This window comes from Panulirus ornatus, chromosome 36 (assembly GCF_036320965.1).
Source record: "Panulirus ornatus isolate Po-2019 chromosome 36, ASM3632096v1, whole genome shotgun sequence".
NCBI lineage: Eukaryota > Metazoa > Arthropoda > Malacostraca > Decapoda > Palinuridae > Panulirus > Panulirus ornatus.
In genome coordinates, this window is record NC_092259.1 from 9,604,529 (window position 1) to 9,619,966 (window position 15,438).

The 15,438-nt window shown below is 38.3% G+C and overlaps 2 protein-coding genes across 4 annotated transcripts in view; one reads left to right on the forward strand and one right to left on the reverse strand.

The window, feature by feature from the left end:
- Nucleotides 1-10,056, reverse strand: part of LOC139760320 (uncharacterized) — a 33,188-nt gene extending 23,132 nt beyond the window's left edge. The window contains exons 1-2 of the mRNA XM_071683320.1: nucleotides 9,919-10,056; nucleotides 4,530-6,575 (exon numbers count right to left, since the gene is read on the reverse strand). Of these exons, the coding sequence (XP_071539421.1) occupies nucleotides 4,530-6,565 (2,036 nt within the window). The 5' untranslated portion in view covers nucleotides 6,566-6,575; nucleotides 9,919-10,056. The remainder of the gene's footprint in view (nucleotides 1-4,529; nucleotides 6,576-9,918) is intronic.
- A 5,081-nt stretch (nucleotides 10,057-15,137) lies between these two features.
- ena (ENAH actin regulator enabled) overlaps nucleotides 15,138-15,438 on the forward strand; it is a 153,113-nt gene continuing 152,812 nt past the window's right edge. For 2 of the 3 annotated variants that reach the window (XM_071683329.1, XM_071683331.1), the window contains exon 1: nucleotides 15,138-15,290. In XM_071683329.1, the coding sequence (XP_071539430.1) occupies nucleotides 15,286-15,290 (5 nt within the window). In that variant the 5' untranslated portion in view covers nucleotides 15,138-15,285. The remainder of the gene's footprint in view (nucleotides 15,291-15,438) is intronic. The other variant, XM_071683326.1, reaches the window with a different exon arrangement.

Genomic DNA, 15,438 nt, shown 5'->3' on the forward strand with positions numbered 1-15,438 from the left:
TGTAAATAATTCATAGTCTGCCCTTATTCATTCCCGTCGTCACCCCGCCACACATGAAATTACACCCCCCCCACATGCACGAGGTAGCGCTAGGAAAAGACAACAAAGGCCCCATTTGTTCACACTCAAGTCTCTAGCTGTCATGCATAATGCACCGAAACCACAGCCCCCTTTCCACATCTAGGCCCCACACAACTTTCCATGGTTTACCGCAGACGTTTCACATGCCCTGGTTCAATCCAGTGACAGCACGTTGACCCTGGTATACCACATCGTTCCAATTCACTCTATTCCTTGCATGCCTTTCACCCTCCTGTATGTTCAGGCCCCGATCACTCAAAATCTTTTTCACTTCATCCTTCCACCTCCAATTTGGTCTCCCATTTCTCCTTGTTCCCTCCACCTCTGAGACATATATCCTCTTTGTCAATCTTTCCTCACTCATTCTCTCCATGTGGCCAAACCACTTCAATACACTCTCTTCTGCTCTCTCTACCACACTCTTTTTATTACCACACATCTCTCTCACCCTTTCACTACTTACTCGATCAAATCATCTCACACCACATATTGTCCTCAAACATCTCATTTCCAACACATGCACCTTCCTTCACACAACCCTACCTATAGCCCACAACTCGCAACCATATAACATTGTTGGAACCACTATTCCTTCAAACATACCCATTTTTGCCTTTCGAGATTATGTTCTTGCCTTCCACACATTTTTCAACGCTCCCAGAACTTTTGCCCTCTCTCCCACCATGACTCACTTCCATTTCCATGGTTCCATCCACTGCTAAATCCACTCCCAGATATCTAAAACACTTCACTTCCTCCAGTTTTTCTCCATTCAAATTTACCTCCCACTTAGACTTGTCCCTCAACCCTACTGTACCTAATAACCTTGCTCTTATTCACACTTACTCTCAGCTTTCTTCTTTCACACACTTTACCAAACTCAGTCACCAGCTTCTGCAGTTTCTCACCCGAATCAGCCACAAACGCTGTATCATCAGTGAACAACAGCTGACTCACTTCCCAAGCCCTCTCATTCACAACAGACTGCATACTTGCCCCTCTCTCCAAAACTCTTGCATTCACCTCCCTTACAACCCCATCCATAAACAAATCAAACAACCATGGAGACATCACACACCCCTGCCGCAAACCAACATTCACTGAGAAACAATCACTTTCCTCTCTTCCTTGATAAAAACTTTTCACTGTTTCTAGCAACTTGCCTCCCACACCATATATTCTTAATACCTTCCACAGAGCATCTCTATCAACTCTATCATATGCCTTCTCCAGATCCATAAATGCTACATTTGGTATTGCAGTGGGATTCATTAAAAAATGGGGTGACTGTACTGTTGACTGGTTGGTAAGGATATTTAATGTGTGTATGCTCATGGTGAAGTGCCTGAGGATTGGCGGAATGCATGCATAGTGCCACTGTACAAAGGCTAAGGGGATAAAGGTGAGTGTTCAAATTACAGAGGCATAAGTTTGTTGAGTATTCCTGGGAAATTAAATGGGAGGGTATTGATTGAGAGGGTGAAGGCATGTACAGAGCATCAGATTGGGGGAGAGCACTGTGGTTTTAGAAGTGGTAGAGGATGTGTGGATCAGGTGTTTGATTTGAAGAATGTATGTAAGAAATACTTATAGAAAATAACAATTATACTGTTAATAATAATAATAATAATAATAATAATAATAATAATAATAATAATAATAAAAATAATTATAATAATAATATCAGTATCCACGTAAACATTTTCCACATTCACAATAAAGTTAATTAAGTGGGAACTCTTTCAAGGAACAGGATTACAGCTCCTTGCCCCATCTCAAGCACATTATCTTCCACTCTCTCATCCTAAATGAGATGAAATTAATCTGATTTCTCATTCCCTTTTATCCACTTTACTTCCCTTCACTTTATCTGATTTACTTAACTATACTTTTTATCACTTTTTATCAATCTTTTCAGATAAAGTAATCTCATGAAATCCAATTCAACACATCAATGTTTCCTTTGTGAATAGCATTTTCCTTTACAAATAAACAAGCATACCATTAAATGCCTGTACTTCCCATGGAACACCTAACTTCATACATTCTAAAGGTAGAGGCAATGACTTTCAAAAATAATGGTTACCTAAATGAGAAAAATCCAATAATGAATAACTGTGGGAAAAGGAATTCAGTACACTATAATTTGCAGCATGAATTTTCATAACTTTTATTCATCACTTTCATCATTCAATGTTTTACAGAAATAAATTTTTTTTTACAATATGCTTGTTCTGCACAGAAGTAAATCCCCTTGGTCCTAATCGGTTGAACAACAACAACTCCCTTGTAGTGTCATTAAAGTTCCCAAGGCCTCTCTTTTTTCAAAAAAGATTTTTTTGGGAGGTTCAGTCCACTGACAGCACTAAAGCCCCTACCATGACCACTTCAAATCCTGGTTCATCCCACTGAGAGCATGTTGGACCCTACATATCACATCATATACATGGGGGCTGATGTGCTGTCAGTGGCCGAACCAGGGCATGTGAAGTGACAGAAGTAAACCACGAATGGTCTGTGGGGCTTGGCTATGAATGTTAGGCTGTGGTTTTGGTACAGTTTACATGACAGTTAAAGACTGGATGTATGCAAATGAAACCATAGTTCATTTGTCCTTGATCTTACCTCACAAAGGTTGTATAAACAGTTGGGTATAAAAAATAATAGTACAGTACAAAGATGTACTAATTAGATGATGCCATATAATCCCACACTATACACATTTTTCTTCACATTGTTTTCCATTTCTCTAGTTATCGAGGTAATGCCAAGAACAGGCAAATAAATGGCCTCACTCACTCATATCCATTCTCCAGATGTCATGTGCAATGCACCAAAACTACAACCCCCTTATCTGCATACAGTCCCTACAGACTTCCAAGATTTCCACTAACTGCTTTATATGCTCTAGTTCAGTCCATTAACAACATGTCATCCCCTTTTCAACACAACACTTCCATTCACTCTATTCCAAGCATGCATTAAACACTCCTGCATGTTCAAACCCTGAGCACTCAACAGGTGCTCAAGGTCTGATCAATCTACTACAGGAAAAACATTTCCCAATACAGAATGAGAATGAGAATTATAACCAAACCCCTCTATTTGTAGCATTTTGCCAACACTGTAAAAAGAAATGAAAAAGTCTTTGTAAAAGGCAGGGACCTCTTACCTTTGCAGTAAGTGTTCTGAGACACCTTTATTTTGTGTAATACCTTGTTTTGCAACATATCACTCATAAATCAAGTATAAGAAATACTTCTCATGCAACTGTGGTAAGAAGACAATGATGCAGATAATTTTCATTTACTTCTAACATATGCTATTTATATCATAACCAAACTGCTCTGTTTGTAGTGTTTTGCCATCAGTGTAAAAAGAAATGAAAAGTACTTTGCTATAGGTAGCAGACCTCTTAATTTTGCAGTATATGTTCTTAGACACCTTCCTTTTGTGTAATGCCTTATTTTGCAACATATCACTCACAAACTAAGCATACAAAATACAGCAAATGCAACTCGGGTATGAAAACCATGGTGTGCATAATTTTCATTTACCTCCAGCACAGGCTATTCACATGTGTAATATACGATTTTTATTCTTTTGGCAGATTCGATTCGTATAACTCAGTGAGACTAACTCGCATTTTGATAAATTTTTGTCGAAAACGACTCCAAACATCATTTTAGTAAAAATCAAAACTTCACCGTTTTGTTTTGATTTCTTCTACAAGAATTCAATCTAGATGATGAAACTACAGTTTAAGCTAAATATGAGGTCTTCCATGAATACTGACATATATATAGAGTAAGATTTTAAGGAGCTTTGGTAAAACAGTTTTATTCATATTTGTTTGCCATTTCCCACTTTAGCAAGGAAATGCCAAGAACAAACATGCAGTTACCATGTTTGCTCACATGCACTTCCCTGCTGTCATGTACAAATGCACTAAAATCAAAGCCTATCATTCACAAATAAGCACCAACACCATTCACGGTTTACCTTGACCACTTCATTTGCCTTGGTTCAGCCCACTGACAACATGCTTCTCCATCTATACCACAATGCTCCAAGTCATTCTATTCCTTGCACACCTCTTATACTTAGATTCACACTCAATCTCATCAGACACTAACCAGTACACAACAGAGGTTCATGACCACCCCCTATCTATCAAGGGAGGGGCCATGGCAAAAGTCTCCATAATTGGGCCCCCCCCTGTTAAAAAAAAATCTAAAGGAAAAAAAATCCATCTGCAGCTCATGATATAAAACAAAAAACTTCTAATGACCAAACTATCACCATTCCAAAACATACCAAACTGCTGTAAAGCAGTATAGTAATATTCTACAGACTACTTTCATGAAAGACCATCATGGTGTGCCCTACGTAAGGGGTTTCATTTATATGAGGCTGTAATCATAGACAGGATAAACACTTCAACTTACCTCTCTTGCAAGTAGTCAGGATCAGCATCATTGAACATCTCTGATAAAGTAGCAATCTGGGACATTATTCTGTCCTCTAAGTCTGCAGCCAGACCAGCCTGGTCCTCAGCATCTGTCCCAGACTGAGATTCAGCAGAGCTGCCAGGTACACTGACATCACTGAAACTTCCATGCCCCACTGGTTGAAATGCACTTATACCTCTATCCACAGGCTGAAATGCACTGGTTGTGAGCTGATCACTTCGTAATAAAGAAACAGGTTCAACAATTTCTTCTTTAATCTGATTAACAGCAGGTTCACTATTTTCTTGTTCATCCATCAATCGATCTATTAATCCCTCAACATCAGCATCACTATAACATGACTCAACATGAACTCGTAAAACCTCTTTATCAATATTACATATTACAGCAGAGACAAAATCTATCTTTTCTCTACACCATTTTTCCCGATCACTCTCCAGTTCTCTAGGGTCACTATTGTACAATTCCATCCCATGATTACCATTAGTTCTTACATTTGTTACGTAGAAACCATGCAAATCAATGCTTGTTTTGTCTCTGACAACTAGATTATTAGCACCACTTGTAGAAGGAAGGGAACCATCAAGTATCCCATTTGAAACCATCTGATTCCACAATTTTTTTTCATCAACTTCTTCTGTTGTGTTATGTTCGATCTTTATTTTTTTCTCAACTGCCATCACTTGTGCACCACCATCCTCTACATAAGATCTCTTCTTAGGAGATACACTATCAGGTACAATTTCATCACGATCAGCAGCTAACTTTAAGTACTCATCCAGAACGTAAGCCCTGCGATTAGGATGATAGTAGTTATCAACCATGCTTTGATGAACATCTGCTAGCTGAAAATATGGGAGGAGGGAGCACACATACCGAGCATCTTCCCACAGCATGTCCAAAGACTGATTCTGGTGTACCATAGCATCTGTCACATGACTGGCTATTCCATTAATAGTCTTTTTCTTATTTCTGTTTTCATCAGTATCACTGTTTTCTTTCAACAAAGATAAGGTATTTGACCCTGGTAATTCGATATCTTCAGTCTTTATTGAAGGTTTATGGTCTTCAAAGTCTGACTGATATCTTGCCTGCTCTACATTATTAGTCCCATCATTTTCATTATGCACCAATTCATCATCCGTCACTTCTTGTTTCACTGGTTTTATTTTCTTTTTAACTTTCCCATCTATTTCATCATCACTGTTTTCATTAAAAGTTACACCCTTCACCATGTGAGTCCTATCTACTGTAGTTTTCTCTTTACACCGAAGAGCCGAGATAAGTTTTTGGGGAATGCCAACCTTTTCTGCATCTTGTAAGTCAATTTCTTCTTCAATATTTCTACACTGTTTCTCTGGTACAACAATACAAATGCTGTTTCTCGATGATAAACTAGAGTTTGAACTATCATCACTAAGCTCTATCAGTGGAGCAGGTTTAGGTGGGACTGGGCTTAGCACACTTATTTCATTGTCTTCTAAGGATGCTGAAGAATCTTCACCTGGGGAAACAGGAAACATCAAATGTTCATTCATAATGCATGAAGTTCCACTGGAGTCACTTAAACCTGTTTCAGGTTTACTCTCACCTGCTCCAGATGCACTGTCTGAGACAGATGTCTGTGAACTGCTTCCTTGAGAGCTCAGGTCCAAAGTCCCAAATCTTAAAGTGCTTCTCATCTCCTCCTCAGTATGCAAATGTTCTGAGGCACTCTCAAGCTCCTCCTTGTTTTGTCCAACAAATACATATTCTGTGCTCCTCTCTAATTCATCTCTAATTCTCTTAACATCTATGATCTTTTTTTCTCGTTTTTCTTTAACCTCCCACAATAATGGTGATGCTATTGTTTTCACAGCTTCACTGATGGTTAAACCCTTTTTTATCTGACATTCTGCTCTGACAAACAGTTGGTTTGGGTCAATGTGCTCCTGTGCTTCAGAACCCAATTCAGCACAAACATATGTGACAACTTCTTCAACAACTACAATGGCTTGCTCCAGGGGTTCCATCTTCACTCCACTGAAAAACAGTGTCAAATGTTTAGACTGTATAACAAATAGGATCACTTGGGCATAAGTTTAAAAGCATAGAACTTTGAGACAGTGGAGTTCTCCAAGTACCTGGGAGTGGATTTGGCAGAAATAAAACAATTTGGGATAAAATTAGTCATAAGTTGGGTGGGGAGGATGAGATCCGGGGTGTATCAAAAGTGCTCATGAAGAAGAAGAGGATGCTGTCTGCTAGTGCAAAGATGGGTATATTTGATGTTATAATAGTTCCAACACTACCGTACAGAAATAGGACGGGGGGGGGGGGGGGGGGGGGGGGGGGGGGGGGGGGGGGGATGTGCTGAAGATGAAATACCTGAGGACCATATGTGGTAAGAAGTGGGTTGATATGTAATGAATGACAGTGTCAAAAAGAAACGTGTAGTATTTGCAGTCTTATTTAGAGGGGCCATAGAGAATGTGTTGAAATGATTCAAACATATGGAAAAGATAAAGACATCTGAAAGACTAGGAAGATTTGTGTGTCAGAAAAGGGGAAAACCAAGAGGGAAATGAATGGATGAGCAGCAGGAAGCATTGGGAGACTGGGGCCTGAACATTTAGTAGGATAAAAAGCATGCTCTGGCTAAAATGAGATGGATTAATTTATAAAACAGGGGTGACAAGCCATCAGGGGATGAACGATGGCAGGTGAAATGGTCAAAATAAACTATTGGCAGGTTGTGGGGCTTGGCTTACAGTTCATGACAGCAAATGAGACCATTGTTAACTTGTTCCTGATGCTACCATACTAAGGCAGGGACAAAAAATGCCTTTCCCATCACTTAAGCAGTGGGAGTAATGCTGAAAACAAGTCAGTTAAATGAATTCAAAAGGTGTGGCCAGCAAGCTAATCATATCCCACATAAGGCCAAAACTAAATATGCTCATCAGGTTTGGCCACCATATCTAAAAAAACACTAAAAGCTCATAAAGTCCAGAGCAGGGCAACAAAGATGGTACCAGAATCAAGATAGCTAAGCTACAGGGAAAGACTGTAGGCTTTAGATTAACCCCTCTTAAACAAGAGAAGAGTGAGATGTGACTTGATGAAAAACCTAATTTTTCTACAAAGAATGACAAAGTGGACAATGAACAGTTCTTTGAGATATGAAGAAAAAGAGCAACTAGAGGACATACCATGAAATCAAGAAACTTGTAAATAAGGATTTCAAGAAATATTCTTTTATGAATGATGGATGAATGGAACACTAAGAGGACATGGTTAACGCAAACATCACACATAGATTCATAAAGTTGTATGATGGCAGAGTGTTCAAGTGACAGGGCACCGCAAGTGTAAAACTATCTCCCTGGACAGTTCAAATTGGGAACTACATATAAGTAATTTAATCATACAAAATGATGGTAGATTCTACATTAGAATTACTGTTTGCAAGATATTGTTTGAATCTCTCATAACCTCTGTGGAGAGCATTATCTACAAGCACATTCAAGTATATTAGAGCATATTCTAACATGAATCCGTCAGTCAATCTAGCTTAAAAAGATGGATTGAACCAAATAGCCTCAGAAAAAGTTCCATTTTAGGGGCATTAAAGGAAAAAAGGAGGGATTTGGAAGAAATACATATTAAAGGGTTTAATATGCTTGTAAATGACAATTTACACAGGGAGAGCATATCTTGGAGCTCCATTCTTATCCTTTGATAATAAAATGATAGTGGTTAGGAATAAGGTGAACAGAAAATGTGGTTTGTGTTCAACGAATGTGTTTATTTCCTCCCAGTATATGCAACCAATATGGGAAAAGGATGATGACAATGATGTCAATGGGATATTTTGACTATGACATCAGAATTATTAAAAATTACGGTAAATCTAGACCCCCAGGGGTTTTCATATGATCTCTTCACTTCTACAAGTGTTTCACATTTTTACCCCACAGTTTTCCAGATCATCACACCTCTGCACACTATCAATCACTTATTTGGTAAAGAAATAGTTTACAAAAACCTTGAAATAACTCACGGATAAGAAGGAAATGCATATTAATGGAATATATCAACTTTGTTGAAGAGATTTAGAATGGGGAAGCATGATTTGGAGCTCATCTTTATTTTACAAATAATATATATACGAGTGAGGATGGCTATGGTGATCAAGGAAAAAGAGGAGCAGTGGTGACCGAAAAATTATAAAAAAAACCAAGAGGGCCTTTGAAAATCTCACCTAACTTGGTAATTTTCCACCAAGGAGGTACAACAGACATAAGACTTTGGGTGAAATGCATATCAATGGGCTTATACTTAGTAAATAATAAATAATAATAATAAAAAAGGGGAACTATGATATGGAGCACTTTCCACCCCCTCAAAATATGAGAGTGTACAGAGGTCTAATGTGATCTGGGAACATACAGGTGAAAAATGAAACACTAATAAAAACAACTGCACCTACAAAAACCTCACCTACCTAGTGACACTACTAGGATCCAGTTCCTCTGCCAAGTAATAAAATATTGAAATTGAACATTAGGGGCCAGTATTTACCTAATTTTCATTTAAATATCTGAAATCCACCATTAGTACTGTCATATCACTTCTGCCACATTAGCTGCATGTGATTAGAGAAAGTACACACACATCCAGCTATCAAACTTATGAGTAACTGAATGCAAGCATCATAATACTACTTTTTTTCTTCAAAGAGTGACTAAATTAAGGTAAATTCAGAATTTTACGGAAAGCAATGGGAGGTCTTCTGAAGTTTTGCTTATTATTACCCCCAAACTTTTCCAGATCATCATAGCCTCCCGTACAATCATTATTCATTATTACACTGAAAAATAATGCGTTACATCACACTTCCCTGGTCTAAATCACTTCAACTATGATTAGGGGGAACCCACTGATAAGCATTTCTTCTATATCCATGTTATTTCTCAATTGCCCCTAAACTGGTAGTTTATAACCCCCACTGAACTTAATCTAGCTTTAGAAAATTTGAAGACAATTCCGTAAATGCACTCAAATACAAGCCTATTCCCCAACCTGTTTTAAACAATTCAGTGAAACTACTCAAGTGATACACGAAAGAATTCACAAATAGAAAATGATGTTCATCCCAAGTCACCAGTTCTTATATCACACAAAACATACTTAGTAAAAGGTCAACTGACTACCATGAATCATCTTGAGTAACCATATAAATTATAGCGATAAACATGATAAACAATTAATTACCAGCTTGCTTCCGACTTGTTTACCTTTCAAATTGCTTGTAATTTGAACTAATACTACAACTTAAGCCTCTGCAGGTATTCGGCAGGGACTAAATAATGCTTAGACTTACCGAAATGGCCATTTACACGGATTTTACAGTTTTTGACATAATTTCAAAGAGACCTTGCTCAATCTAGCCTCCTTCAATGGGTTCCTCCACTCAATGTTTTCCCTGTATTGCAAAAGCCCTACGATCGTCCGCACGGGTCACTATTATCGTTTATGACGTAGTAAAGCCCCATGTTGGTGCTCCTCGAACCACATGAATTTCTCGAAACACTTGCAATTCTGCGGAGATCTTGAATATTCAAATTTCATTACCTCAAACCCGGTATATGTCTTTTGACCATCAAAACATCTTACTGCACATACAACACTGTCTTAACAACTAAGGATCTGCAACCCAGATGACCGTACAGACGAGAGGAAAATGCAACTTGTCTCATGCCTGGTCTCCGGATGAGGGATAATGAAAAGTTACAGTGATGAACAAAATGAACTCCATAATTCGGGGATTTGACATACGAAAAGAGACAGGAAACTTCAGACTTGACACACCAGAGGAAAAGATTCAAATGAGACAGGAAGAGGTTCTTTTCGCACTGAATTTTCCACAGGTTTTTTCCTTTGCGCCGAAAATTCCCAAACTATTATTACAAGAGGCGTCAGTAAACTAGATACCAGAATGAATTCATAATTAATAAAAACTAAAACTGAGGAACTGAGAAGTTACTAGCACCTATGTGAAAGAATTAAGCTTTAGATCTAAACCAAGGTATAAATCGAAGATCGGGTTAATACGTGGAATATACTCTTTTTGAGTGTATGAGGAGCTGCTAATGAGAATAAATATTATTTTAAAAATACGATGATTGTGTTGATAAGGATCTCTTGAGGCTGAGCTGGCGTGGGGCGACATGTCCTGATGGCAGTGTTGAGAAGTGGTGAAGATGCTGAGAGATTTGGTGTCAGTATGAAAGAGCGAGTGGAGGCACGAAATGGTATTAGTATAGAGAGTACTACCTCTTCTGTCGCTTACTATTCCATCTAGAATTTGACAAATCTATTCAAAGAAACAATAGTTGCTCTCGATGCTGCCTTTTGTACCTATTACCATCTTCCAACACCTAATAAGGAACTATTTCAAAACGAGCGTCAATAATACATTTATAAGACACTTGTGTCATTATTTTTGCAAAAGGTATTGAAAGAAATGCTCAAGTACTCTCTTTTCACTGTTTAACATTTAATGAAGACGGAGATACGTATAACATCATAAACTGTAGTGCCCGAGGTTAAATGTGATGTAAGGTTTAAAAATGGTTCATAATTAGGGCAGGTATGGAACAAAGAGCGTTGTACTTACAGTAGGAGTTTTTGATTAGGGCTCGTTTATGTATATTGGTATAATTCTATGGAATCATTTTCCGCTGTTAACCAAACAATGTCCAACTAAAGATGGTTTTAAAAAACAAAATCGTTTTATGGAACAGATAAGGTGCTAATGATCTTAACGTGTATATGACTATCATTTAAGTCTAGTCCACTTTTAATCTGCTCTCTCCAATGAGCTGCAAGAAAAATAACGTGAAATATATTCATTATGTTCATACCTGACTTGAGTATCCTTAACTTAGAAGAATCGGTAGAATATACACGTACATACATTTCATGAGTTTGGTCATCACTATTTTTCCAGTTTACTCCAGCTATCGCATGTCTCGAACTAGTATGAAAATGAAGCTTCGAGCTAGATTCATGAATCAAGTACCGTGCTGTAGAGTTAAAGGAGTACCAATACAATTCACATATTCAATCCATTGTCAATATGTAATCACACTGATAGTAAGACTGCAAATGTTAATTGCACAATAGTTTTAATATTAAACATATATATATATATATATATATATATATATATATATATATATCTTTTTTTTTTTTTTTTTTTTATACTTTGTCGCTGTCTCCCGCGTTTGCGAGGTAGCGCAAGGAAACAGACGAAAGAAATGGCCCAACCCCCCCCCCCATACACATGTACATACACACGTCCACACACGCAAATATACATACCTACACACCTTTCCATGGTTTACCCCAGACGCTTCACATGCCCTGATTCACTCCACTGACAGCACGTCAACCCCTGTATACCACATCGCTCCAATTCACTCTATTCCTTGCCCTCCTTACACCCTCCTGCATGTTCAGGCCCCGATCACACAAAATCTTTTTCACTCCATCTTTCCACCTCCAATTTGGTCTCCCTCTTCTCCTCGTTCCCTCCACCTCCGACACATATATCCTCTTGGTCAATCTTTCCTCACTCATTCTCTCCATGTGACCAAACCATTTCAAAACACCCTCTTCTGCTCTCTCAACCACGCTCTTTTTATTTCCACACATCTCTCTTACCCTTACGTTACTTACTCGATCAAACCACCTCTCACCACACTTTGTCCTCAAACATCTCATTTCCAGCACATCCATCCTCCTGCGCACAACTCCATATATATATATATATATATATATATATATATATATATATATATATATATATATATATATATATATATATATTGGTGGGCGTGATCTAGTATATGTCGGTATTCCACAGGAAAATGAAACACGATTAGTTCCCAAGTGCACTTTCGTGTAATGATCACATCATCAGTGGGGATACAAGAGTGAGATACGAAACAGTCAGTTGATATACAAGGGAGAGACTAACTAGAACGCCCCAGGTAAACAAGCGTGTACCAATGGTATCCTAGCTCCGTCCCCTTTTCCGTACATGTTCGCTATTTCCCACATGAACGAGGTAGTGTTACGAACAGATGACTGAACCTTCGAGGATGAATGATCCTTATTTGGCTCTTTCCCTTATTCCTTCTTTTGGAAAGTAATACAGGAGGGGAAGATTTCCTGTAACCTGCTCCCTTTCCTCTTTGCCACCTTCTTCGACACGCAGGGGAATGCATAGGTTAGTATCTATTTTCCCCTACCTCGAGGTAATATATGATATAAAAAGTATAAATATCTGTTCGCCGTTTCCCGCGATAGCGCTGGGAAAAGACGAAGATCCGCCTCTTTTGCTCATCCACTTTCAAACTGTCAAGTATAACGAACCAAAACCACAGCCCTAGACTTTTGTGTTTCCCCTGACCGCTTCATATGCTCTGGTTCAGCCGACTGACAGTATGTCGCTCCCTGTAAACCACATTGCTCTAATTTGCTTTATCCCGTTCACGCCTCACGCCTTCCTGCATGTTCATTACCTGAACATTTGTCTCTCATTCCATTCTTTTACTTTCTCTTCGGTTTACCCCATTATGTACCGTAATGATAAGTTATGGGAGCGAAACGAATGATAAAGTATAGATAACAAAAATAACAATGACTGAAATAAGGATGTCTTTATGATCATGTGTTTTGCATACGTATGTATTCTGTGTAAGACAATATTTGTGATTATATCCATTCATCTGTATATCTGTGGAGGGAACGTACATCTGAAGCTTCGTTTGTTAACCTCACATGTCTCGTACACAAGCTGTCAGGTTGTACTGAGTTTGTCCCATTTGTCCACGAGTCAGTTACATGAGAAATTGTTTTCTAATGTTGTGTGTTGCTCTTGCCTTGACCAACATCCTACTACCATACAATTTTTAAAGCTTTTGTGTGCTGTCCACATTTATTATGTTCTCATTCGGCTTCTCTTCCTCTCACGCATACTCTTATACTCTGGAATACTTTTAACGCATACTTTCAACAGTTTTTTCTTTCATCTCATGTTATGGCTTCCATTTGTTGTATCCCTACGTCTTTCAGTGATTTGTGAAATCTCTACATACGTCGCAAAGTTCATCTAAAAACTTAAGACTGTGAGCAGGACACCCTTCACTTGCCTTTTACTTGAATAATTTTTCCTTTTGAAGTCATCCATTTCTTTCTAACAATATTTTGCAGTAATCTACAGACCACACTCATAAGGAAGACTGGATTGTACATAAGCACCTCTTTTGGGTCTCCTTTCTCATGGAAGATATGAAGTTCTCCCTTATCCACTTCCATAACACTTTCTCTAGCAACATCTTAAACAGTATTTCAAGAGGCTTGTAAAGTGTATCTGCATACATCAGCATATACATACGTGTGTCTCATATACCTTGGCCAACATCTTGGGTGAAATCAGTCCTTTTCCTGCTGAGGACCTGGTGTATGCTGACATCACGATTCCTGCAAAATTTATTTGCGATAATTATGCCCTCCTTCCATGGAATTTCCCAAACTGACGGCATTTTGAGATTATTTTCTATTTCATGTACTCTGGCCAGTCTCATCATTCCAAGCCTATCATCCACTCCCTGAATATTCTTGTGGTATCTAAACCCAGGGTTTCCTCAATTAGCCTATTCCATTCATCAACACCAAAAGTATTTTGCCTACAGCTTTTCTGATTAATTTCTTGCTCTGTGTGAGTGTGTGCTTATCCACATGCTGAGTCTGGGTGTCAGCCTCAAAAGTAGGCTAAAGGAGAGCAAAGACAATTTATAGGAAACTTCAATTCGAGAAGCAGATTCATCTCAAATTCAGTCTCGTGTCCAGTATTTTGAAGATGCTACTTTTATGAAGGTCATATCTAACGGTATTGATTAAACCCTACCATAATTCGATCAGATCAACTGAGAAAATTTTTACCACTGAGAAAATCTGCATTCTTTGATATATTTTAGGCCCTAAAACCAAACTAAATAATGAGGCTATTCCTAACAATTAATCGGGAGATTAACGTGTCCACAGACCATACAGTTAATCGCACAGTGTGGTGACTTTGGGTGAATTTTTTCACAAAAACGATAATTATTGTACCTCAGCCAGCTTACATCCTCTTATCGTAAACACATGGAATTCATAAGTACTGAAAACGCTAAAAATTATGTATAGAATATTCTTTTCACCTGAACATTAGATAAGATAAGAAGTATTAATATCAGTAAGAATTAATGTTTCTTTTTCACAAAAGTGGTAAAATCATTTTTACATTCATTTGCAAATTCTCTTCACGAAAGATTCCAAGTTGTATGATTATTTTCATAATTTCTTGTTGGGTTGAACCCTCATTCCGCAGTCCACAAATGCGATATAACCAAAGCATTACAAACAGAATATATGATAAGCAAAGATCCCATAGGTACTTTTATTGCACTCATCCCACACACAGAGCAGAACCATTTTGGTTTTCGGTTCGATCGCGCAGCGTCAACAAATCCGATTCCAACATGGCCGCCAGTGTCAGTGTACTGTAGTGAAAGGGAGGCTGTGTTCCTATTTCTTTGTGGATTTTTGTACTCTAAATTGTATCCATGAGGATATACACGGGAATATCGTAGTAGAGAAGCTCATCCATACATTTTGGATTCAACAACTACACAAAATGAGGTAGGTGAGAGTGCTTGAACCGTAAAACTCACGAAAATAACAGCAGGGGTATTGGAGCCGCTGCCGAACAAAATTATTTCGGGCGGTCTTCTTTGTTGATATGTTACAGATGACGCTCACACTAAGCAGAACCTGGTGCACCCAGCCA